Source organism: Panulirus ornatus, chromosome 55 (assembly GCF_036320965.1).
Source record: "Panulirus ornatus isolate Po-2019 chromosome 55, ASM3632096v1, whole genome shotgun sequence".
Lineage (NCBI taxonomy): Eukaryota > Metazoa > Arthropoda > Malacostraca > Decapoda > Palinuridae > Panulirus > Panulirus ornatus.
The window spans coordinates 25,039,869-25,063,863 of NC_092278.1; the positions used below are offsets into that span (position 1 = coordinate 25,039,869).

Sequence of the window (23,995 nt, forward strand, 5' to 3'; positions counted from 1 at the left end):
AGTATGAATTATGTACATGTGTATGTATGTATATGTCTGTGTGTGTGTATATATATATATATATATATGTATACTTTGAGATGTATGGGTATGTATATGTGCTGTGTGCGGACGTGTGTGTATATACATGTGTATGTGGGTGGATTGGGCCATTCTTTCGTCTGTTTCCTTGTGCTACCTTGCTGATGCAAGAGACAGCAACAAAGTATAATAAATAAATAGTAAATAAATAGATAAATGGATTTTGAAGAATGATTCATGTGTTAATAATGTGGGGATTTGCACTCTAGATGTGCAGCTCAAAAATTAGGACTTTCCCATGTGTTTTCATTCCTTGTTTAAGGGTTTTGGTATCTTAATAAGCCACTGACTGGATGGAAGTTGACATCTGCTATAGATAGCCTTGGATACATGAATGCACAGGTGGCAGTATGAATTAGTTATTGACTCACCATGGTTTCACACAACTGTACCTGAAATGTCTGCTGTGAATGAGATATGAATAAAAATGCAGGTTTATGGTAAGTAGGTCCCCAATTTTCCATTATACGTTACAGAGCATACCATTGGTCTGTTGTACCCAGCATAGTTACATGAGCTATAACCATGGACAGCTTATTTTTCTTTGGATCCGTAGTGAGTGTTTGCCATTGGAGCCACAGTGAGAGTGACTGTTCCCTGGCTAACCAGGGTTGTATTACAAGAACAGTCATTGTAACATTCCAGACAATGAAGGTTGCTCAGAAGAGCTTGTCAGTTACTTCCCTGCTGAACTGTTCCTGCATACAACCAATATTCGTCATTTTGATAAAGCTCATCATTGAAGTGGTGTATGATTCGGCCTCTTGAGTATTCAACCGCTTTATTTCAATTAGGAACCCAAAACAGAGGGATAGAGAGCAACATACTACTGGTGTTAGTAGTGTAGGGTTGGTGTAAACCAAAATGTCAATGTCAAGGGGAATATATCTTTTTTGGAGCATGCATGGAGAGAGGCATGAATGGTTACAGTGGAACCAATTTCAATCAAGGGTGAGGACAGTAATAATTGTGGACAACTTTATCAATTGTCCAAAAACCTATGACATCCCAGACCAATAAGTAACCACAGTGGCAAAAGAACTAGTAGACAACTGTAGTTCTTTACTGTTTTGGTATGCCAGACAAGTTGCATTCAGACCAAGATTGTTGCTATGAGTCTGCAGCCTTTCAATTATCAGGAGGCCCCAGCCTGGAAGAATGGTTGAAAGATTCAGCTGGACCATAGGACGAGCTGGCCAAAGTATATACCTTGGACAGTCTGAGAGGGACCTAAATTTACCAGTCTTTCTTGTGGCATACTGGTACACATGCCTTACACCCTCGGTAAAACCTTTTCACAGCTTCTGGCAACTTACCACCCACACCATTTATTCTTAAAACCTTCCACAAAGCATCTGTATCAACCTTATCATATGCCTTCTCCAGATCCATAAATGCTACATACAAATCCATTTAGTTTTCTAAGTATTTCTCACATACATTCTTCAAAGCAAACACCTGAACTACACATCCTCTACCACTTCTGAAATCACACTGCTCTTCCCCAATCTGATGCCCTGTACATGCCTTTACCCTCTCAATCAATACCCTTCCATATAATTTCCCAGGAATACTCAACAAACCTTTATGCCTCTGTGATTTGAACACTCGCCTTTATCCCCTTTGCTTTCTTTTGTACACAGGCACTTCATCATGATCCATACATACACTGAATATCCTTACCAACCAATCAGCAACACTGTCACCCCCTTTTTTAATAGATTTCACTGCAATTCCATCCAAGCCGACCGCCTTGCCAGCTTTCATCTTTCGCAAAGCTTTCACCACCTTTTCTCTGTTTACCAAACCATTCTCCCTGACCCTCTCACTTCGCACACCACCCCGACCAAAACACCCTATATCTGCTACTCTATCATCAAACACACTCAACAAACCTTCAAAATACCCACTCCATCTCCTCACTTGCTCACTACTTGTTATACCTCCCCATTTGCCCCCTTCACTGATGTTCCTATTTGTGCTCTTGTTTACCTTAGCAGTGGATGGAACCATGGAAGCGTAAATGAGTCAGGGTGGGGAATGGGGTGAAGGTTCTGGGAGCATTGAATATGTGAAAGGTAAGAACATTATCTCAGAGAGCAAAAATGGGCCTGTTTGAAGGAATAGTGGTTCCAAAAATGTTACATGGATGCGAGCCATGGGTTATAGATAAGGTTGTGTGGAGGGTGGATGTGTTGGAAATGAAATGTTTGAGGACAATATGTTGTATGAGGTGGATTGATTAAGAAATGAAAGGGTAAGAGAGATGTGTGGTAATGAATAGAGTGTGGCTGAGAGAGCAGAAGAGGGTTTGTTGAAGTGGCTTGGACACATGGAGAGAATGAGTGAGGAAAGATTGACAAAGAGGATATATGTGTCAGAGGTGGAGGGAACGAGAAGTGGGAGACCAAATTGGAGGTGGAAAGATGGAGTGAAAAACATTCTGAGTGATTGGGGCCTGAACATGCAGGAGGGTGAAAGGCCTGCAAGGAATAGAGTGAATTGGAACGATGTGATATACCGGGGTCGACGTGCTGTCAGTGGATTGAACTAGGGCATGTCTAGCGATTGGGGTAAACCATGGAAAGTTTTGTGGGACCTGGATGTGGAAAGGGAGATGTGGTTTCGGTGCATTACTTATGACAGTAGAGAATGAGTGTGAACGAATGTGGCCTTTGTTGTCTTTACCTACCGTTACCGCCGGGGGGGGGGGGGGGGGGGATGTACCATTTCATGTGTGGCAACGGAATGGCTGAGGGCAGCAAGTATGAATATGTACATCTGTATATATGTATTTGTCTGTGAATGTGAAATGTATAGGTATGTATGTGGGTGTGTATGTGGTGATTGGGCCATTCTTTCGTCTGTTTCCTTGCTCTACCTCGCTAACGCGGGAGACAGCGACAAAGTATATTAAAAAGAGTAAAAAATATACTGCATGTTCGAGACCAATATATGTTTATCATTAATTAGCTCTTTGCTTATTTTTCAGATTTTCTCCACGTTTTGCCTCATTAAATTAAGGTGTGAAGTAAGTGTTGTATATTTATTTTCGATTTATTCTTGAATTCATTGAAACGTTTTAGGCACACAAACACTGCCCATCTACACTCATATTGCTTATGATGTGTATGTAAAAAATGTTCGACAGTTTGATCTATACAATCTCCGTAGTTACTTTAATACATGGTTACTTAAATTCAACCCAAGTGAATGCAAAGTAATGGAAATGTGACATAGTGAAAGAGGGCACGTATATGAATATTATTTATCATAAAAGAAGGCATAGGAATCTGAGTGAAAGTGACGTGGTCGTCAACTCTTTACCAAATGTTTCCGCAGCACCGTTGAGAGAAAATTATAGGAAAGACTGCCTGCTGGCATATATCAAAACTGCATTTATGTACTTGGATAAGGAAATATTTGGGAGACTATACTTACGTAAGAATCATAAGCTATTTATGTTAAGTTTGGTCACTGCTTTTTAGATGAAGCATAGATGACTTAAGAGGGTATACAGAGAATGTACCAGACATAATAGATTATAGTTACATTCAGAGGTTAGAGGCTATAAACTCGTTCTCCATGGAAGGGATGTAAAAGTAGTGGCGAAGTGAAGGGGGTCCATGGATGGGTACTTGCTTCCAGCTACCGGATTTGGGGTCACCATATTAACAAGTTCGTCTACAATTTAGCTATTCCCCCAAACACTATGGTTCACTATAAAAGTTCACGTTAAGATTGGCATCTCATTCATAATCTCCTACAGTAAAAATGTGTTCCTCCGTTTGTGTGTTGGATTACAGATTCTTTTCACCCCATTTACTTTATTGCATTCTTCCAAATCTTTCAGAAATCAAAGCCAGTAACAAGGTACCGAAGGGAATTACTGGGAGAGGATGAATTCAAGTGATCTGGTTCTCCTTCGTATAGATATGGAAACTCGTGAAAAACAACTTTGACCAGTTTTTGTAAAAGAAAAGGTTCTGCATTAGTTCTGTAATTATCTTTTCGTAATGCACGGGGAGGAAGTTTAGCACCCATGGTCTCCATCTTGTAAAACATCCCTACCTTATTATTTGCCCCGTATCTGAACCTCATATAAAAGTAACAAATCTCAATCTTATGCGCACACACACACACACACACACACATACGAGCCTTATTAGTTTGTGCCAAATGCCCATTTTATCGATCCCGAGTGAAGGGAAAGATGAATAACTGGGTGGATTGTAGACTGGCTGCCTTAACCAAGATTCGAACCTATGCAGGTTTAATCGTGATAAACTTTTGAATGGAGAGTGCACAAAAGTTTAAGAAAAATATTAAAGATAAAGAGATGCCTTTCCACGAGTGCAGATCTCCATCCCTTTACCAATAGATGGGTATAATGTGTACAAGTATTCTAATATATATGACTAAATTAGGTATTGAGGTAGTTTATACGCTCCTCTAGGTTGGACGTACTTAATTCATTGAAAAATAAATAGAACATTTCATTCTTGAATAATGACCCTTAAATTGTTATATGATAAAGTTCGATGAATTATGGAATCAAGAATTAGATGATCAAACATCAAATGTTTTTTAAGTGGGTTTTTATAGAAATGTAATTAACCTATTAGGCAATGAAAATATATGCATTAAAAGAAAAAGAAAATATATTTAAATTCAAGGAGAATACAATGTTTGGAAGTTTCATTAACTAATGAATTTGAAATTTTACATTACCAATAATTGTGACGTTCTTCACATGTTTCCATTGTTGTTTACATCTGATGGACGCTCTCTAACCCCAGATCGCAAATGTTGTACTGGTAATTTTTACTACACTAGATTATGCTGTTTGTGAATTGTTGCATTGAAAATGTAGAATTAATAGTGATTATATACTCTCCATACGTCGTTTTTATGTAGGTACTCCTGAGTGACTTAAATGATTGTGAACAGCAGATGGGTAGAGTATCAGTGTACAGTAAATGCCTTTCTGCCATAGTTGCAATCCTCTAATCAGGACGACCCCTTAGGAGAGACACCCACTGACATGATGGCTCAGTTGTCGTTAATTTAAGCATCTTAATGATTATGGAATGGTCTGTAAGATAACAATTAGTCAAGGTCTCGTCGATGAAATGGCCGTTTAACAAGTATATGGCAATGAAAATCTTATTCACCTGATGTTTGGGGCAGCACAAAAACAGATTTTGTATACTTAAGAAAGAGATATGAATGGCTTTTATGACTTTCGTAAAAGTAATTGACAGTAAAGGAACAAGATATGGAACAATTGATTTTACGTAGCAGTATTAAATGATGGTGGTGTTATTAACCTTATGGAAAATATAGGGGTGATTTACATTAAAAAGCAAAAAACACTCAGAAATGAAGAGAAAGTTCGAAAATCTCTTCCCCCTTGCAGCTGGATATTATCTTAGCATTGCCAGAAGTTTCGTACAGCTCTGCATCATCATTACGCTATAGGTAGGGTTGTGCGGAGGAGGGTGGATGTGTTGGAAATGAAATATTTGAGGACAATAAGTAGTGTGAGGTGGTTTGATCAAGTAATGAAAGGGTAAGAGAAATGTGTGGTAATAAAAAGAATGTGGTTGAGAGAGCAGAAGAGGTTGTGTTGAAATGGTTTGGATACATGGAGAGAATGAGTGAGAAAAGATTGACATAGAGGATGTATGTGTCAGATTTGGAGGGAAGAAGAAGCGGGAAACCAAATTGGAGGTGGAATGATGGAGTGTAAAAGATTTTGAGCTATCCCACTTCTCGTTTCCTCCACCTTTGACTCATATATCCTCTTTGTCAATCTTTCCTTACTCATTCTCTCCATGTGACCAAACCATTTCAAAACACCCTCTTCTGCTCTCTCGACCACACTCTTTTTTATTACCACACATCTCTCTTACCTTTTCATTACTTACTCGATCAAATCACCTCACACCACACTTTGTCCTCAAATATCTCATTTCCAACACATCCACCCTCCTTCGCACAATTCTATCTATAGCCCACGCCTCGCAACCGTACAACACTGTTCCTTCAAACATACCCATTTTTGCTTTCTGAGATAATGTTCTCGCCTCCCACACATTTTTCAACGCTCCCAGAACTTTCGCCCCCTCCCCCACCCTGTGCTCTGCTTCCATGGTTCCATCTGCTGCCAAATGCACTCCCAGATATCTAAAAGACTTCACTTCTTCCAGTTTTTCTCCATTCAAACTTACCTCCCACTTGACTTGTCCCTCAACCCTACTGTACCTAATAACCTTGCTCTTATTCACATTACTCTCAGCTCTCTTCTTTCACACATTTTACTTAACTCGGTCACCAGCTTCTGCAGTTTCTCACCCGAATCAGCCACCAGCGCTGTATCATCAGCGAACAACAACTGACTCACTTCCCAAGCCCTGTCATGCACAACAGACTGCATACTTGCCCCTCTTTCCAAAACTTTTGCATTCACCCCCCTAACAACCCCATCGATAAACAAATTGAACAACCATGGAGACATGAAAATTTTATCTTCAAGAATTGGTAAGCTTCTAAATTTTCCAGAATAGCTTGCAAAAGGCATGATGAGATCAAGCAATAAGACCATAAATGTAAGCATGAAAATTAATGAATTTCCCAGAAGATGACAGCATGAACATTGCTATTTATGTACCTCCATTTCATGATTCCATGAAAGAAAGTCATATATGCATTTAGTGGCAATGATTTTGAAATAGGGGAGTATGTTAGGAATTTTATTCACCTGATACAGATAAGAAACAAGCACTATTGAACATTGCCCCTAGTTACTAATCCTTACTGATTTATTGGCCTTTGTTCAACAACAAAAATGTTGATACAGTATGTATTGAAACTAGTTTTTTATAGTAGAGCTTTGACAATGTAGTTTTTTAACAAACTTAGGAAATACAGAGGGTATTCATGTCAAAATTTACTAGAACTGGCCATTAAGGTGGTAGGTTGATAAACAAAAAGTTTTAATCATTTGTTTCTTGTCTTTTATCATATTTTTTTTTTAATGAAAATTTGATTACCAGGTTTTATTTTCATGCTAGATAATGATTCACATATCATATGATTATTTCAAGGAACCTTTTTAAGTTACAATGTGTACTTTTTAGTTAATATGATATTACTGATTATAAGTGACTTTTTAATAGTTGACAGTTGATTTTATTGGTACAAGTAACATACGTTACTAAACAAAAGCGAAGTCTTAAACAAACAGAGTCTGATCAGAAAGTTAGTGTCTGCAAAAATCCTTGTCTGCCACCCCATACATTTTCAAAGGTAATGTCATATTTACATTTTATTACTTTGTCTTCTCTACTATGGTCTTGATTATCATTTCCAGATGTCTTGGGCATGGAATTGACAAGGTTCCAGAAGGTCCATGTTTTGGTTCCAGAGGATCTTGATGTGAATGAGGCAAGACACTGATGTGGTGTTGGAGAAAGCAGCGACCTGATCGTGCATTCTGAATGCCTAGTGCACCTAGAAACCTCAAATGTACCCATATTTTCTTGCTTCCAGGCAAGAATTTGAGCTTTCTTCCCCATAGAAAGGTAAGAACCAAGCATCCTAAAGAACAGGTTAAAGAAATACAGTGCCCAGAAGTATAATTCCCAAAATGAAGTGGCAGCCTGGAAGAATAAAGAGCATCTTTCCCTCTAGATAGTGTGAGGCACAATGAGGTGGGTTGCTGGTGTTCATTCAGTTAGAAACACTTTACTCTGTTTATTCGGGTCTGTCATTAAGAATTGATGACTGATATCCCTTACCACGATTTTTTCTAAATCCGGTGTGGGAATAGAATGGACAAAGGATGCAGAAATTACATAATTGATGATGTCTGATACTCAGTTATAAAACAAAAAAATTTATGAATGTGAAAATTACAGAAAGTATACTTCTATAAAAAAACAAAAAACAAATATGATTATGACCTTTAAACTGCTATGTATTACCATCAAAATGTTTTTGGATGATATGCTGCTTCCAGCTCCAGGGCCCCTTACTGAGTGTAGCCATCAGCTGTCAGCTGTTGTTCAACTGTCGCTTGACTTCAGCCAATGATTTTTCCTGTAAGTAAACATCTGTTTTTGCTTGCCCTTGCTTTATAGCAATGGCTTTGATTTCACGAATAATTGTTCATTATTAAGAAACATAAATGCTCACTATTTCTTTCTTAAGAATACTAATTAAAAACAAGTGAATTGTGCTTGAACAAGTGTGGTGTAGTTTTGCAACACTATTCCCACACCTGATGCACCATTTTCCACACCCTTGATAAACGTGTTTACTGTGTAATTTCTATATTTTATGTGCAGTGGGCTCCATGCCCAGGGCCCCATATAGAATGTAGAGCAAACTGAGAAAACGATATTGGTTATCAATTTTTAACAGCTGGCCTGCATAAACAGAATATAGTCTCAGAAACCAGATGTATGATGATTTCACCCTGAGAGCATCATATGCCCGTACCCACAATACACCTTAGCTGTATATCGCCTTTGAAAGTATATGGGAGGCAGACAGTGTTTTGAGCAGACACTGAATATGCTTACAGAATATTATGGCTAAAGTATGAGCTCTTCTGATGATGTCATTACTCATCAGGGGTGATAGGGATTAGGATTTTTGCACCATACATAAGGAGCCTGGATATACAGTTCCTTCATCATCTCTGGTTTTGTCAGGATGTCCACTGTGGAGGACTGTAGTGAGGCACCAGATATGGACAGTCCTGATATTTCCCAGTTCTTGAGTGTCTACATGTCAGAGGAGGATGGGTCAAAGAATGAGCTGCCTGAGAGTTCAGTCTCCAACGATCCAGTGGATGTTGGCCTGGATAGTCACAGTCACACATGTCAGAAGCCATCAGATCACCAAGGTAGACTTGAACCTTATGTTGCTGCATCGTAAATATATGGAGGCTAGACTTTGTTTTCAGAAACAAAATGTAAATTGATATGCTGCTGTAAGCTCTATGATATTGCAGGAAAAACCTCAAATGAATGAAGCACATAGGAAAAAACCTCAGCAGCATAGTCACCCCGTAGTCAACCAGACTTCGGTTGGTCAAATTAAGTCCCTAAGTTTATTTGAATATCTTTATATGCTTGCTTACAAGTACAAATTTCATTCAAGGAAATTTATTGGTTGGGGTGAAAACTCCTAGCCATAGCTTGCTATAACATTACTCAATGACTTTATGTGGTATCATATATCATAAGCTGGTGAGACTTTGGGAGTGTGTAAGAAAAAAATTGAATGTGAATGCAAACAAAAGTAAGTTAAAGTATTGAGTTCCTGGAGTGGAGTATGAGACAGAAAAGGTTGAGTGTGAGTTTGATTGTGGAGCACCAGGAGGATGTGTAGTGCTTTAGGTGTGTACCTGGGAATGGACATGGCATTAAATAGAACCATAGGGGCTGGAGAGTTACTAGGTGAAAGAAAGGGCTAAGGTCCTTTGATACGTTAAGGAGTGCGTATAGAACAAATATTGTATGTTTAATCATAGAATAGTGTTGTGGGCTGTGATGGACCTCGGTAAAAACATAGATATCAGCAAAGCACATAACATGTTTCAAACTGCTAACTATTTTGATCCTACATAGTACTTCGTATGGCCTTGTTGAGGGTGGGTGTGAGAGTGAGATGCAGTGCTTAGGATAACTGCAACAAAACACTTCGAGTCCACTATCATACTAATTCTGAGTGGTTATTGTAAATGGTAACTTGAATATTTTCACAATACTTTTGTTTTTCAGAAATCATCATTAAGTCATAAATAGTTGAAAGAAATGCTAAAAGTCAGAGTTATATGGTATATATAACATTGAACCTGAAAATAGTAGTGATGACAGGTACTTCCTACAATTGATCACTTGATTTCAAGTCTTTAATACTGAAAGATAAAACAACTACAGATGCTCCACAAAGCATAGTACAAGCAGAACAAGGGTAGCAAGACAAAATATTGTGCATGCCTCTCCAGACCTTGTGGGAAAGCATAGGAAGTTGAAGAATGTGGTGGTCCTTTTAAGCTTTGAATAGATCGAGAAGTTATGAACACTATCATAAAGTACCTTAATGCAGAAATGCAAGTGAAAAGACTCGAATACAAAGCATGAAAAAGTGAGACTTCAGACTCGTTCTGAAATTCATGCATTGTTGAGGCTGCAGACTTTTCCAGGTGCATAAAAAGACAGTGACTTAACAATGTTGCATATTGATTACAAAACTGTTAGAGAGAAAAGGAAAAAGGTAGACTTATTTGCACCGGTCAGATAGTTATGGAATTCCATTATTAGAAAATATAGTGCATACTGTATTATAAACTAGATACAGGCTGGATACTTGATGAAAAGCTATTAACTTTTTATGGCAGGTATGGCCTTCTTGTGTATATTCCAAATAAACCAGAAAAATACATTTTGAAACTTGTAATGATATGTGATGTCAGATCCAAGTACATGCTTAATGCAAAACCATATGTTTTGAAAGACACGTATAAAGGACCACTGTCATTTAGACACTTCTTAGTAAGAGAACTGAGCCAACCAATTTATTGTTCAAACAGAAATATTACTACCAACAAGATTTATCTCATTTTACTTTGCAAAGACCTTCAAACAAACCTCAACCAAACAGCTTGTTCTCTCTGGAGTAACAAACCTGAAGTTCTGATCAAAATGATGTTGCTGTAACTAACTGCTATCTCAGAAGTTCTTTCTCTTACATTAATAGGATGACCCTAGAATCACACTGTGCAATGAAAATAAACCTATTCATTTTTTGTTAACAGTTCACTCTGAAATTGAAATTGAAAATATTGGAAAATCATCTGTTGTTAGCATCATTGAAACAAGAATTACAGTTCATGCTTATAATCAGATGTTTGCTTGCTGTTTGTTGCTGGAAAACAAACTTTTGGTCTTTGTAAATTTTCTATAGCATTCCAAACAGTTTCTGTAAACAGATGGGTCATCTACAAAGGTAAAACAATCAGAAGTAAAAAATCATTCATACACTGTAGACTTAAGTGCAGGAATTTACTAAGCTACTAGTAATACCTTGGATAAATGAATGCAGGAAGGTTATGACCTTGCTTCAAAGCCTGCACACATCAGTGTTAGATTTTATTGGTATAAATGATGGAAAAAATTCATGTTGAACAATTGGACAAAAAGATGTGCTGTTCCTTCTGTCCTTAAGGAGGAAATTGAAGAGGCAATCAATTATCTGTGAACTTCCATCCATGTCGTGTGCTAATCACTGAGCAAGTATCTGCAGGGAATGTCAAGCCATCAAGCAGGACAGCATTACTCTCAATCTGAAATATTGGAAGCATATGATAAATTGCCTTTATTGTGAAGAATATTAATTAAACAATTATCATAATTGAATTAGTTGTTTCTCAACATTTTTAGAATTCAAAATTGAATGACATTAAAGATCAGAATTTTATGACCAGATTTTATTGCTTATTTCATCAGGTAGATGAAGTACCAATACCAAACTTCAAGCAGACTTAGAAAAATGTTTGTATTTTTGTTTACTACAAAGAAATTGTTCCTTAATGAACAACATTTTGGTATTGCATGATTATTGAGCATGTTTTAATTTGTTTTGCATTTCTTTATTTCATATTTGTCATTGTATTTTTTTCATTGATATGATAACAGCATGTTCAGAAGGACATTATTAATTCCTTAACATTCATTCAAAATTGTACATTAATTGGACTAAAACAGATACCAGCATTGCTGATTTTTATTTGGGGATTTTTTTGACCCAATAACACAAAATTTATGAAATTTATTAAATGGAAGAACACCACTCCAGGGTAGGTATAGTAGTCTCGACAGTGTGGCATGTCTAAAAGTTTTGGGTCTTGAATGGGAAAGAAGGGATACATGCACTGCAAATGAAATGACTGAGGACAGTATTTAGTGTAAGATAGTTTGATAGTAAGGAATGACAGTGTCAGTATCAGTCTAATTGAGAAAGTCAACTAGGGTTTGCTGAAATGAGTTAGGCATATGGAGAAGACAAGTGAAGAGAGACTGAAAACAAGGAGCAATGTGATGTCAGTTGGCAGAACTAGGATATATGAGGTGGTCAGGGTAGACCATACAGTAGTGTTAAGGGCTTGGCTGGGTATGGCCAGGTTCAGGCTTTGGTACAGTTTATTAAACAGAGAAAGTGGATTTGTGCAAATGAGGGCATCATTCATCTGTTTCTGATATTATGTAAAGTAAGAAAGACATTTAGGTATGAAAATAAATTTTTTGTACTATTTATTAGAATATCAAGGACATACTTTAGCAAACTATTTCTTTTTGTTTTCATATAAGCTTACCCACTCGCCATCCCATTAATTGTGGGTTTACAGTTCAAATTCAGTTGTCTTTGTTTATTTCTTAGCAGGGATGTGTGATTTTAAGCCTCTGTGTATGTAAATTGTGGTTCTGTGGATTTTTAGTCACTTATGTGAAGGTACTCCTGTCATATATCTTTGGCAGAGAGATCAAACTCGAATTAAGTTGCATATCTTTATGTTTTTCTGTGCATTTCATAATTTTTGTACTTATCTTTGGGATGAATGAATCATATAAGATTTTCATTTGTTATGATAATATTACTTTCATTGAGTGCAAAGTTAAAGCTAAATTATGTATCAAAGTGTCAGCATTTGAGTTCTTGAACCTTTGATTTTAGTCAGTAACTTGGCTAAACCATTATTGATTTCAGTTGAACTTGGTGACTTTTCTACTTATTTTGTATGTCCTCCCTCGTTAATGAAGTTGAGTAACATATGTGACTCTCCACATGAATGCATAAACTTATGATCATTAACTCAACTAAATCTTATAGGGGTTATCACTGAATCAGTACAATTAGATTTTCTTGATTATCACTAGTTTGATGATGGAGCCAAATCAGTCATCCAGAAGTATGCTTCAGGTATTAATTACCTTGCTTCTTAAGGGTACCCATAGAAATTCTTGAATTTACTTTAAACTTTTTGAAGGTTTGTGAAATGTGCTTGATGATAGAGTTGCAGATATAGGCTGTTTTGGTGGAGGTGGTGTGTGAAGTGAGAGGGTCAGGGAGAATGGTTTAGTAAACAGAAAAGAGATAGTGAAAGCTTTGTGGAAGGTGGAAGCTGACAAGGCGGCAGGTTTGGATGGTATTGCAGTGGAATTTATGAAAAAAAGAGGGTGACTGTGTTGTTGACTGGTTGGTGAGGACATTCAATGTATGTATGGTTCATGGTGAAGTGCCTGAGGATTGGCGAAATGCATGCATTGTGCCATTGTACAAAGGCAAAGGGGAAAAAGGTGAGTGCTTGAATTATAGTGGTATAAGTTTGTTGAGTATTCCTGGAAATTATATGGGAGAGTATTGATTGAGAGGGTGAAGGCATGTACAGTGCATTAGATTAGGGAAGAGCAGTGTGGTTTCAGAAGTGGTAGAGGATGTGTGGATCAGGTGTTTGCTTTAAAGAATGTATGTGAGAAATACTTAGAAAATCAGATGGATTTGTATGTAGCATTTATGTATCTGGAGAAGACATATGATAGAGTTGATAGAGATGCTCTGTGGAAGGTATTAAGAGTATATGGTGTGGGAGGTAAGTTGCTAGAAGCAGTGAAAAGTTTTTGTTGAGGATGTAAGGCATGTGTACGAGTAAGAAGAGAGGAAAGTGAGTGGTTCCCAGTGAATACTGGTTTGCGGCAGTGGTGCGTGATGTCTCCATGGTTGTTTAATTTGTTTATGGATGGGGTTGTTAGGGAGTTGAATGCCAGAGTTGTGGAGAGAGGGGCAAGTATGCAGTCAGTTGTCGATGAGAGGGCTTGGGAGGTGAGTTAGTTGTTGTTCGCTGATGATACAGCGCTGTTGGCTGATTCGGGTGAGAAACTGCAGAAGCTGGTGACTAAGTGTGGTAAAGTGTGTGAAAGAAGAAAGCTGAGAGTAAATATGAATAAAAGCAGTTCAATAGGGTTGAGAGACGAATCATTTGGGAGGTAATTTTAATTGGAGAAAAACTGGAGGAAGTGAAGTGTTTTAGATATCTGGGAGTGGATTTAGCAGCAGATGGAACCATGGAAGCGGAAGTGAGTCACAGGGTGGCGAAGGTTCTGGGAGCATTGAAGAAAGTGTGGAAGGTGAGAATGTTATTCCAGAGAGCAAAAATGGGTATGTTTGAAGGAATAGTGGTTCCAACAATGTTATATGGTTGCGAATCATGGGCTATAGATAGGGTCGTGCAGAGGAGGGTGCATGTGTGAGAAATGAGATGTTTGAGGATAATATGTGGTGTGAAGTGGTTTGATCAAGTAAGCAATGAAAGGGTAAGAGAGATGTGTGGTAATGAAAAGAGTGTGGTTGAGAGAACAGAAGAGAGTGTATTGAAATGGTTTGGTCATATGGAGAGAATGAGTGAGGAAAGATTGACAAAGAGGATATATGTGTCAGAGTTGTAGGGAACGAGAGGTGAGAGACCAAATTGGAGGTTGAAGGATGGAGTGAAAAAGATTTTGAGTGATCGGGGCTTGAACTTACAGGAGAGTGAAAAGCGTGCAAGGAATAGAGTGAATGGAAATGGTGTGGTATACTGGTGTCAATGTGCTGTCAATGGATTGAACCAGAGCATGTGAAACGTCTGGGATAAACCATGGAAAGTTTTGTGGAGCCTGGATATGGAAAGGGAGCTGTGATTTCGGTGCATTACACATGACAGCTAGAGACTGAGTGTGAATGAATGTGGCCTTTGCTGTTTTTTCCTGGAGCTACATCGCACACACACACATGGGAGGAGGGGGGGGTGCCATTTCATTTGTGGCAGAGTGGCGACAGGAATGGATGAAGGCAGCAAGTATGAATATTTCCATGTGCATATATGTATATGTCTGTGTATGTATATGTATGTATACGTTGAAATGTTTAGGTATGTATATATGCGTGTGTGGGCGTGTATGTATATACTTTTGTATGTGGGTGGGTTGGGCCATTCTTTCTTCTGTTTCCTTGCGCTACCTCGCTGACGCGGGAGACAGTGACAAAGTATAATAGATAATATAAAATATTTTAAACTTTTAGAGAAATGTACTGTTAAGCTTTCGTGTATGTGGTCTAATCCTGTCTGTACTTCATATTAAAAGAGTAAACTTAGAAGTGGCATTTTGTAATGGCTACTTCTCATTTTTGTTTTAGTCTTGAGAAATATTCTTTACCATTTGTTGCTATACTGTTCCCCTTTTAAAGTTACAACTCGCCTTTTTGATACTGTTTCTTAAGCATGTGAATTTTTTTTGTATAAAGATGTAGTGAGACAACAAGGAAAATAAACATCAAAAATATTCTCTTTAAGAAATATATGATAGTAGTAGAAAAACAGTGTAGTATTGTATTACTTAATCCTTTTAGTGCTATCTATCTATATATCTATATCTATCCATCTATATCTCTGATGCCTGTTCCCTCCTGGAACTCCATGGAGGGAGTGGCCAGGGCATTGGAGTCTCCATACTTAGTGAGCTCTGGTGCTGGTTCTTAGCCTGTAGTGCCTCGCCTTTAACAAGCCACTGGCAAAGAGCAGCTTTAGTGCAGTGTTTTCAGAGGCTCCGACCTAATATTTCTACTGACTACTTCTGCCTAATGCTTTTGGTGCTAAAAGTGGAAATGTCCACTTTGACAATTATAGCTATGTGATGCTGGAACTGGGTTTCCTACATGTCTTCACAAAACCTTTTCCTTCTACTGTGACAAGTGGAAATACCATCATGTCTTTGAAAGCCCCTGTGAATGTTGCCATATTTGAGCAGCACCCCATCTAGTGGATGTATTTATGTATGCTCTGCTGTCTCCTCTTGGTAAGTAGCTCCATGATTTGAAATTAAATTTGTTGGTATGATAGTGTTTTTATACACTATGACTTGCATATACATTCAGGATTATAGTATGTATCATTTGATGTACTACTGTAAGCTAAATGTTTGATAATGAGGTGGTAGAATTAATGTATGTCAATGATCATCATTTTTCACCTTGTTCCTCATTCAATTTTTTTTTTCTTAAGATATACAGGTATTGTATTATCCTTGATTAGGGCCTCAGCTGCCCATGCTGTCTCAGCTAACATAAAAAAAAGTATTATTTATCCTCTTATAGGCTGAATGTTTTGGATAGTTGTCTTCTGTTATCAGCACAGGGTATACTGTTTTTGCACTCTCTGTCAGATGACTGATTACTTGGGCTGAGCCGTGGGCTGCTATTATCAAACAGGTGGTTAGCAAAGGATAGAGAATTTACCTCATGAGAAGGCAGGAGGATAAGAGGATACTAACTCTCAGGGATCTTAGAGATTTTCTCAAGGCTTCTAGGACACTACCACAGAGGGAAGAAGCTTTTTGATTTTCAATATTTCCATATTTATTTCTTACCATAGCAAGATAGAATTAGGAACAGTCAAGTAATGGCATCATTTACACACATACATTCTATATCTGTATATCTTCCATGAATAATGAACCAAAACCATCCATCTACATCGAAGCCCCACTGACTAATTCCATAGTTTGCCATGACAACTTTATATGCCCTAGTTCAACCACCTTGACAGTACAGTGGCCCCTATATACCACTTCAATTCAGTTCATTCTGTCTAGTGCAAGTCAAAGTATTTCTAATTATATGCTTAGTAATTCATATAGGATTATGAGTACCCCTTGAAATTCCATTGTATCTTTTTTCCTTTCATATATTCCATATTGACAAAACCAGCAAGTCATGTAGCAATATCTTTTTCTTTTTCCCACCTCATATTTTTTCATAAATCATCTTCGTTAAGCACTATTTTCTGGCATGATGTCTTGTTATGCCATTAACAGTCACAGAATCATGTCTTACAGATACCCTTATTTTCAGGGAAATATGTTTTGGTAGCTGATAGTGATCAGTGTCCTCTTTGTCTCAAGAAGCTATCAAAGAATAAGTTGAGGGTCCACCTTAGAACTCATACGGGTGAGAAACCATACATTTGTGAAATATGCCAGAAAGGGTTTGCTCGTTCAGATAAACTCACCACTCATAAGAGGATACACACTGGAGAAAAACCATACATATGTTTTTGTGGCAAGAGGTTTAGTCGCATTGACCACTTGAAAATGCATGCTACAACCCATAACTTACGGTCAGATAAGCGTGATGCACTTTTGGAAGAAGCAAGGAATCAGGATCTCATAAGAAGAGGACTACCTATTCCATCACCTGCAGAGTATAGTTGTCCCCATTGCAATCAGCAGTTTAATGAGAATTACAAATATCGTCACCATATGACAGTACATACTGGTGAAAAGCCTTATGTGTGCCACTGCGGTTTTCGTTATGCTAGGTCTGAAAGGTTACGTAAACATCAAAAAGAAAAACATGGCTTCCAGGAAAATGCATTGCCACCTCTTGAATCTAGTCAAATTCTTTTCGGTTTTATTCCAGAAATTTTGTTAAAAGAAGAAAAGAATCCAGTGAGATATTCAGCCAGAGATACTAGTAGTATTCGAGAGGAGGTGCCCAAACCAGCAACTAGTATCAACACTTATGAAACAATCCAGAGAGAAATAGTAGTTGAAAAGATAAAACAGCCAAAACAAAGGCTGATCAGAATAAATGGGCAATATTGTTGTGAATTTTGCTCAAAGACATTTAAGAAAGCCCACAAACTTAGCATTCATAGGAGAAGTCATACTGGAGAAAAGCCACATACCTGTGAGTCGTGTGGAAAAGCTTTCGCTCGCAAAGACCATATGTTGAAGCACATGAACACTCATCTTAAGAGAAGAGTAGACTCATACTTGAACCGTGCAAATCTTAATGATATAATTGCTGAAGGTAATGTTATTCAAGAGTTCAAAATAGAGGATGAAGATATTGATGTTGGTGGTTTTGATACAGAAATAACTCAAAGAGAAGAAGAAAAAGGTTTTGCTTGTAACGTATGTGGTCATTCCTTTAAGAAAATTTATAAATTGCAGTCCCACATGGAAATTCATTGTGATAGAACTTTTTATGAGTGTGGAATATGCAAGAAGCAGTTCAAAGTAAAAAAGAATTATGAAACTCATCTCCTCAATCATGAAAAGACATCAAAATTTCTCAGTACACCAGCAGATGATGCAAACCTAAATAAAGCCCATTCCCAGAGAGCACAGTGCTTAATCTGTTGGAAGTGGGTTGTGTCACAGAGTAGTCTTGAAACTCACATGAGATCACATACAGGGGAGCGGCCGTTTAAGTGTGAACTCTGTAACAATGCCTTTATATGCAAGGGTGATATGCTGCGCCACATGAAGTCTCATACTGGAGAAAAACCATTTGAATGTCATCTTTGCCCTGCAACATTTTCTCGTAAAGATAAACTCTCATTTCATGTTGAGAAGCATGAGGAAGCAGATGAATACAGCATGATGGATTTCTCCTGTAGTACTTCCGACACATAACTTGTATTCTTCACTGCTACAAAAGCAGAATCACCTGTCTACTAAGATTATAATGAGTTTGTTTAAAAATCAACAAGGAGTGATTACTTTCTAGCCATTTTTAATGGAGATGCATACTCATATTAAAAACTTTCCATACCACAGATTGAAATGAGTAAAATTATGTGCTACCAAGCACAGTGTCATTTATCATGGTATACACTGCCAGTTCCTGTCTTGTTAAAACTCTGGACTGGACATATCCCTGGCTTGCCCTATTTATTTAAAAGGATAGTATTTCTTGTTAGTTTGCACTAGGATTAAGAAATATTTGATTCAGCCTTTAGTTACCATTCAGCTTTTAGTTACTAAGCTGTTCATCAGATAAATATTTTTCTAAACATACAATTTAAAAGTACATATGAATGATTCATTCAAAATATATTTTTTTATTATTTTTTTTTTATTATACTTTGTTGCTGTCTCCCGCGTTTGCGAGGTAGCGCAAGGAAACAGACGAAAGAAATGGCCCAACCCTCCCCATACACATGTATATACATACGTCCACACACGCAAATATACATACCTACACAGCTTTCCATGGTTTACCCCAGACGCTTCACATGCCTTGATTCAATCCACTGACAGCACGTCAACCCCGGTATACCACATCGCTCCAATTCACTCTATTCCTTGCCCTCCTCTCACCCTCCTGCATGTTAAGGCCCCGATCACACAAAATCTTTTTCACTCCATCTTTCCACCTCCAATTTGGTCTCCCTCTTCTCCTCGTTCCCTCCACCTCCGACACATATATCCTCTTGGTCAATCTTTCCTCACTCATTCTCTCCATGTGCCCAAACCACTTCAAAACACCCTCTTCTGCTCTCTCAACCATGCTCTTTTTATTTCCACACATCTCTCTTACCCTTACGTTACTCACTCGATCAAACCACCTCACACCACACATTGTCCTCAAACATCTCATTTCCAGCACATCCATCCTCCTGCGCACAACTCTATCCATAGCCCACGCCTCGCAACCATACAACATTGTTGGAACCACTATTCCTTCAAACATACCCATTTTTGCTTTCCGAGATAATGTTCTCGACTTCCACACATTCTTCAAGGCCCCCAGAATTTTCGCCCCCTCCCCCACCCTATGATCCACTTCCGCTTCCATGGTTCCATCCGCTGCCAGATCCACTCCCAGATATCTAAAACACTTCACTTCCTCCAGTTTTTCTCCATTCAAACTCACCTCCCAATTGACTTGACCCTCAACCCTACTGTACCTAATAACCTTGCTCTTATTCACATTTACTCTTAACTTTCTTCTACCACACACTTTACCAAACTCAGTCACCAGCTTCTGCAGTTTCTCACATGAATCAGCCACCAGCGCAGTATCATCAGCGAACAACAACTGACTCACTTCCCAAGCTCTCTCATCCCCAACAGACTTCATACTTGCCCCTCTTTCCAAAACTCTTGCATTTACCTCCCTAACAACCCCATCCATAAACAAATTAAACAACCATGGAGACATCACACACCCCTGCCACAAACCTACATTCACTGAGAACCAATCACTTTCCTCTCTTCCTACACGTACACATGCCTTACATCCTCGATAAAAACTTTTCACTGCTTCTAACAACTTTCCTCCCACACCATATATTCTTAATACCTTCCACAGAGCATCTCTATCAACTCTATCATATGCCTTCTCCAGATCCATAAATGCTACATACAAATCCATTTGCTTTTCTAAGTATTTCTCACATACATTCTTCAAAGCAAACACCTGATCCACACATCCTCTACCACTTCTGAAACCACACTGCTCTTCCCCAATCTGATGCTCTGTACATGCCTTCACCCTCTCAATCAATACCCTCCCATATGATTTACCAGGAATACTCAACAAACTTATACCTCTGTAATTTGAGCACTCACTCTTATCCCCTTTGCCTTTGTACAATGGCACTATGCACGCATTCCGCCAATCCTCAGGCACCTCACCATGAGTCATACATACATTAAATAACCTTACCAACCAGTCAACAATACAGTCACCCCCTTTTTTAATAAATTCCACTGCAATACCATCCAAACCTGCTGCCTTGCCGTCTTTCATCTTCCGCAAAGCTTTCACTACCTCTTCTCTGTTTACCAAATCATTTTCCCTAACCCTCTCACTTTGCACACCACCTCGACCAAAACACCCTATATCTGCCAGTCTATCATCAAACACATTCAACAAACCTTCAAAATACTCACTCCATCTCCTTCTCACATCACCACTACTTGTTATCACCTCCCCATTTGCGCCCTTCACTGAAGTTCCCATTTGCTCCCTTGTCTTACGCACTTTATTTACCTCCTTCCAGAACATCTTTTTATTCTCCCTAAAATTTAATGATACTCTCTCACCCCAACTCTCATTTGCCCTTTTTTTCACCTCTTGCACCTTTCTCTTGACCTCCTGTCTCTTTCTTTTATACATCTCCCACTCAATTGCATTTTTTCCCTGCAAAAATCGTCCAAATGCCTCTCTCTTCTCTTTCTTCTCTTAGTAATACTCTTACTTCTTCATCCCACCACTCACTACCCTTTCTAATCAATCCACCTCCCACTCTTCTCATGCCACAAGCATCTTTTGCGCAATCCATCACTGATTCCCTAAATACATCCCATTCCTCCCCCACTCCCCTTACTTCCATTGTTCTCACCTTTTTCCATTCTGTACTCAGTCTCTCCTGGTACCTCCTCACACAGGTCTCCTTCCCAAGCTCACTTACTCTCACCACCCTCTTCATTTTATATATATTTATTTCTATATATTTATTTCTATATATATTTATTATATATATTTTATTCATTTTATTATACATGATCACTTATTCCCAGCTAACCTCTCTGCGATGGGCAAAAATCGTATCAGTTTCTTCGTTACAGACGACAAAAAATATATATATTCCACCAGGAAACAGACAAAGAAAGACTGATCCACTCACATATGCATATAATCACATATATGTACATAAACATATGTACAATAAACCATCAGTTAAATGGGCTATATGTACATAAACATATGTACAATAAACCATCAGTTAAATGGGCTAATAGAGGAAAGGGGTTTTGTTAGTTCCAGAAGTCTTTTAAATCAAATGTAAACCAAGTTGAAGTGTAGTTGAAGAAGAAAAGTATGTAGTGAAAGAGAAAAGAGAGGTGTTTGGGTGGTATTTACAAGGAAGGAGTGCAAATGATCAGGACATATATAAAAGAAAGTGGCAGATCAAGAGGAAGGTGCAGGGGTTGAAAAAGAGGACAAATGAGGGTTGGGGTGAGAGAGTATCATTAAACTGTAGGGAGTATATAAAGTGTTTTGGTTGGAGGAAAATTATTTTTAGTTATTATTGATTAATGTACTGTATTATTATTTGGTCCTTTAAATCCAAATTTTTTTTATATTCGGGTACATCACTTCAAAGATTTACTGTATATATATTTATTTTATATTTATTATACTTTGTCACTGTCTCCTGCATCTGCAAGGTAGCACAAGGAAACAGACAAAAAATGGCCCAGCCCACCCACATACACATGTATAATGTATATACATACATGCACATATACATTCCTATACATTTCAATGTATACATACATATACATACACAGACATATACATATAAACACATGTACATATTCATACTTGCTACCTTCATTCATTTCCATGGACACCCTGCCATACATGAAATAGCATTCCCCCCAACGAGGTAGCACCAGGAAAAGACATAAAAGGCCACATATGTTCACACTCAGTCTTTAGCTGTCATATGTAATGCATTGAAACCACAGATCCTTTTCTACATCCAGGTCCCACAGACCTCTCCATGGTCCACCCCAGACACATCACATACCTTGGTTCAGTCCAATGACAGCATGTCAACCCCGGTATGCCACATCATTCCAATTCACTCTGTTCCCTGCACACCTTTCACCCTCCTGCATGCTCAGCCCCCTATCACTCAAAACCTTTTTCACCCAATCCTTCCACCTCCAATTTGGTCTCCCGCTTCTCCTTCTTCCCTCCACCTCTGATACATATATCCTCTTTGTCAGTCTTTCCTCACTCAATTCTCTTCATGTGTACAGACCATTTCAACAAGCCTTCTTCTGCTCTCTCGACCACACTTTTATTACCACACATCCCTCTTACCCTTTCATTACTTACTTGATCAAACCACCTCACATCACATATTGTCCTCAGACATTTCATTTCCAACACATCCATCCTCCTCCACACAACCCTATCTATAGACCAGGCCTCATAACAATATAACATTGTTGGAACCACTATTCCTTCAAACATACCCATTTTTGCTCTCAGATAATGTTCTCACCTTCCACACATTCTTGAACGCTCCCAGAACTTTCGCCCCCTCCCTCACCCTGTAACTCACTTCCGATTCCATACCATCCACCACCAAGTCTACTCCCAGATATCTAAAACACTTCACTTCCTCCAGTTTTTCTCCATTCAAACTTACCTCCCAATTAACTTGTCCCTCAGGCCTACTGAACCTAACAACCTTGCTCTTATTTACATTTACTCTCAACTTTCTTCTTTCACACACTTTACCAAACTCAGTCACCAACCTCTGCAGTTTCTCACCCGAATCAGCCACCAGCGCTGTACCATCAGTGAAAAACAACTGACTCACTTCCCAAGCCCTCTCATCCACAACAGACTGCATACTTACCCCTCTCTCCAAAACTCCCTAACCACCCCATCCATAAACAAATTAAACAACCATGGAGACATCATGCAAACCCTCATTCACTGGGAACCAATCACTTTCCTCCCTTCCTTCTCATGCACATGCCTTACATCATTGATAAAAACTTTTCACTGCTTCTAGCAACTTACCTCCCACATCATGTACTCTTAAAGCTTTCTATAAAGCACCTCTATCAACGCTGACATATGCCTTCTCCAGATCCATAAACGCTACATACAAATCCAACCCTTTTTTTTAGTATTTCTCACATACATTCTTCAAAGCAAACAACTGATCCACACATCCTCTACCACTTCAGAAACCATGTTGCTCTTCCCTAATCTGATGCTCTGTACATGCCTTTACCCTCTCAATCAATACCCTCTCATATAATTTCCCAGGAATACTCAACAAACTTATCCCCCAGTAATTTGAACACTTACCTTTATCCCCTTTGCCTTTGTACAATGGCACCATGCATGGATTCTGCCAATATTCAGGCACTTCACCATGAGTCATACATACATTGAATATCCTTACCAACCAATCAACAACACAGTCACCCCTTTTTTTTAGTAAATTCCATTGCAGTACCATCCAAACCCGCCGCCTTAC

At 38.4% G+C, this 23,995-nt stretch overlaps 1 protein-coding gene across 3 annotated transcripts; it reads left to right on the forward strand.

Annotated features, from left to right (window-relative positions):
- Positions 1–2,845: 2,845 nt before the first annotated feature.
- Positions 2,846–19,603, forward strand: LOC139765595 (uncharacterized). Of its 3 annotated transcripts, none has more exons than XM_071693238.1 (4): positions 2,846–3,112; positions 7,457–7,667; positions 8,802–8,995; positions 17,041–19,603. In XM_071693238.1, exons 3-4 carry the CDS (start codon positions 8,803–8,805, stop codon positions 18,606–18,608), a joined length of 1,761 nt encoding a protein of 586 aa, XP_071549339.1. In that variant the 5' UTR covers positions 2,846–3,112; positions 7,457–7,667; position 8,802; the 3' UTR covers positions 18,609–19,603. The 3 variants fall into 3 exon arrangements, with proteins under 3 accessions (XP_071549339.1, XP_071549337.1, XP_071549338.1); XM_071693237.1 differs by lacking the exon at positions 2,846–3,112 and adding an exon at positions 3,134–4,898; XM_071693236.1 differs by lacking the exons at positions 2,846–3,112; positions 7,457–7,667 and adding an exon at positions 3,132–4,898.
- Positions 19,604–23,995: the final 4,392 nt, after the last annotated feature.

What these genes read in the sequence shown, in the direction of transcription:
- LOC139765595 (XM_071693236.1), top strand. An exon ending in GAAGCCATCAGATCACCAAG is followed by an intron (nt 8,996 to 17,040) that starts GTAGACTTGAAC and finishes CCTTATTTTCAG; the next exon opens with GGAAATATGTTTTGGTAGCT.